Source organism: Peromyscus maniculatus, chromosome 8 (genome assembly GCF_049852395.1).
Source record: "Peromyscus maniculatus bairdii isolate BWxNUB_F1_BW_parent chromosome 8, HU_Pman_BW_mat_3.1, whole genome shotgun sequence".
Lineage (NCBI taxonomy): Eukaryota > Metazoa > Chordata > Mammalia > Rodentia > Cricetidae > Peromyscus > Peromyscus maniculatus.
The window spans coordinates 109,333,472-109,336,675 of NC_134859.1; the positions used below are offsets into that span (position 1 = coordinate 109,333,472).

General features: G+C 48.2%; 1 protein-coding gene across 4 annotated transcripts in view; it reads right to left on the bottom strand.

Moving 5' to 3' along the window:
* Positions 1–3,199, bottom strand: part of Ogfod3 (2-oxoglutarate and iron dependent oxygenase domain containing 3) — a 36,379-nt gene extending 33,180 nt beyond the window's left edge. For 2 of the 4 annotated variants that reach the window (XM_006987632.4, XM_042283230.2), the window contains exons 1-2: positions 3,065–3,199; positions 1,488–1,705 (exon numbers count right to left, since the gene is read on the bottom strand). In XM_006987632.4, coding sequence (XP_006987694.1) covers positions 1,488–1,705; positions 3,065–3,138 — 292 coding nt within the window. In that variant the 5' untranslated portion in view covers positions 3,139–3,199. Of the gene's footprint in view, positions 1–1,487; positions 1,706–2,832; positions 3,037–3,064 lie in introns of those variants that run through there. The other 2 variants (XM_076543961.1, XM_042283231.2) reach the window with 2 other exon arrangements.
* Positions 3,200–3,204: the final 5 nt, after the last annotated feature.

Sequence of the window (3,204 nt, forward strand, 5' to 3'; positions counted from 1 at the left end):
TGGCAGCTCACAACTGTCTAACTCCTGTTTCAGGGGATCCCACACCCTTACACAGACATACATTCAGGCAAAACACCAACACATAAAATACAAATAAATAAATTATTTTAAAAAAGAAAGAAAGAAAAATGGTTAGAAATAAGCCAAGCCAAGGCCAGGCATTCAAAAGTAAGAATAAGTCTTCATGTATTTATTTGGAGCTGGGTGGCAGTCCCCCAAAAAGCAAAACGTTAAAAAAAAACAAAAACAAAAAACAACTACACCATCCTTTTGGTTTATTTACAGCCAGGCCCTACTGTGGAATAATCCTCTGTATATTGTGTAAATTACACTGTGATTGGTTTAATAAAGAAGCTGACTGGTCAATAGCCGGACAGGATAAGGTTAGGAAAAACCAGACTAAGGACACTAGGAAGAAGAAGGATGGAGTCAGGGGAGTCACCAGGAGAGGCAGAAGGAGCAAGACATGCTGGAGGACAGGTAAAGCCACGAGCGTGTGGCAACACATAGATTAATAGAAATAGATTAATTTAACTTATAAGAGTTAGCTAGTAACAAGCCTAATCTATCGACCAAGCATTTATATTTAATATTAAGTCTCTGTGTTGGTTATTTGGAAACTGGCAGATAGGAAAGAAAAGTCCTGCCTACAATGCCCAAATGCTACATTTCAGAAATAGAATGTATCTGGGTGGTACGGAATGTTCAGGAAAACAGCAGCCCAAGGCCTGCACCCCACCCCATCCACCCAGCCCAAGGGTGCATGCTCTCCAGGGTGCTGACTGTTCTTAGCACCCTGTGGCTCCTCCTCTATTTCCCTAGGGCTCCAACCTGGCTGTTCCTCCCTCAGTGCCATCAGTGGAGCTGCAGAGCTGTGACTTGGGATAACATTCTTATCACATTTTCTGGGCATTCCTTATCACCTTTTTGGTTTCTCACTTATCAACCTCATCTTCCTAGAACTTGCTTTTACATTCATTATTTTATGTGTGTGAACACATGACGTGTGTAGAGGTCAGAGATGGTTCTATTTACTCAACTACTTATGGGAGCTGCTTCTCTTCTACCACATGGGTTCAGGATATTGAACTCAGGTCATCTGGCTTGTTATTATATATTTTTATCTGCCAAGCCATCTTTCTGACCCTTTCTCACCTTCCTAACCCTGTTACTCAGCTGCATGCAGCCTCTAGACACAGAAGCTTGCTAAGATGCTGTCTACATTGGAGTGGCATTGGAGACTGACCCTGAAACATCTTTACTCTCCAAACCAGTGTGGGCTTGCCTAGCTAGATGGGAAAGTTTGTCTCTGTCCAAATATACCATTTTCAACTGATTCCAGTTGTAGCAAAAAGCAATGTTGAATTTCTGTCACGTTGTGTGTGTGTGTGTGTGTGTGTGTGTGTGTGTGTGTGTGTGCACGCGCACATATTTTTTTTTTTTCCTACCAGTTAGTTACTCTTTCTTGAGAAGCCTGTGGCACATACCTTCAAATCTCCGGTGACCATCATAGTCCTCAGAGCAGGGAACCTCAATGAACCTGCCTTCCAGGACCTCACCACGATGGGCCAAGACTTCAGCAACATCATCATCCATCCCCAGACGACTCCAGAACAGGAATGTGATCAGAGCAAGGCCAACTCCAAAGACCACAGTCCTTAGCCATGACCTCTGTGCCTCCTGAGGCAGCCGGTCCTTCTTGGTGCTGAGAATAGAAAACATAACCACTGGATGCAGCTATCATACTAAGCATGCCAATCAAAATCACAAGATGTTCACACTGGATGCCACCAGCCTTGAGCTGTGCCTATATTGACCTCTGATCAAGGTGGATGGACCCCCATCAATCTTGAGATATTGCAGGTACTCTTGCTGATGGGAAACAGGGGCCTACCTCAATCCACAACCCACCCAGCTTATTAGGACGCCCAACACGCACCACCCCTCAGAGGAGCTTCTCAGGCAGTATGTGACTCTGTCTTCTCTGATGGGACAGGGCTGAACATGTGCTTTAATGGACAAAACATAAGTTGACTACAGGCACTTCCTGTCCAGCCCATAGAGTTTCTAGTTGGAGGATTGCCATGGAATGTGAGTCTCTAATCACACTTATGCATCCCTATATGATTACCCCACCCCAAGCATGTGTCCCTACAAGAATACATGTGTACTTAAACCAACTTACATGAATCAAATCCATTTAAATCATAAATCTGAGGCCAGAAAGAGTACAGAAGCATGTCAGAAATGATGCATGAGTTAAGATGTCTCTATGACCCTGGTCTGTGTGGTCTTGATGAGCTGTGTCTGTGTCTCTACATAGCTGTGTGTATATCTGAGCTCTGCTGTCCAGGAAAGGTCTCACGGGCCATAGGTCTTGAAATACACGCAGAATTGTCAAGAGCTAGGTCCCTGTCCCCAAAGGCGCCATCCTTTGGATTCAGGTGTGGGTTTGACAGAGACCAACAAGGCCAGTTTTGGACAGGTGAGGTTTGAAAGGCTGACGTGAGGTTTGAAAGGCTGGGATGAGGTAACCAGCAGGGAGGTGGGTCATGTATACACAGAAAGGAGTCATAAAGGCCCAGAAATGCCCCCTAGTAAGAAAAACCTGCTCAGATCTCTGAATGCACACCGACTCCGAGGAAAAAGCTCCCTGTGGGCACGACCTTTGTGCAGAGTTCCTCGGTGGGCAGCCACATGGACATCTCACCATAGGAAGTTTGCAGCAGAATACCCCCAAGCCACGCCCCCAGACACTCCACGCCTACATTACTTCCAAGCTCTCCAAGTCACACCCGATCACATCGCAATAGGGCAAGTCCCATCCCATACCTCTGCCAGGAGCTGAGCCAGTCACAGTCACACCTATACGTCGGGTCAGACGCCCCGTCTTGTCATGACCACGCCCCACCCCTGGGATGGCCACGCCCCACTCTACCACCAGACACCGCGATCATGGCCACGCCCCACCCCCGTCAGACTCCGCCCCCGGAATGGTCACACCCACACGACACCAGTCAGGCGCCGCCCGCTATTACGCGCGGCCTCCTACGGTCCTCGCTACCTGTTCGCGCGCCGGCGCTCGGCTGCACTACTTCCCTCGGGAACTCTAGGTGGTCCCCTCCGCTGAGGCGCCATTGGGCCAGGCCGCCGCGGACCCAGGAGGGGCACGAGAGCCGCTAAACCCGGGGCAACAGCCGCAAC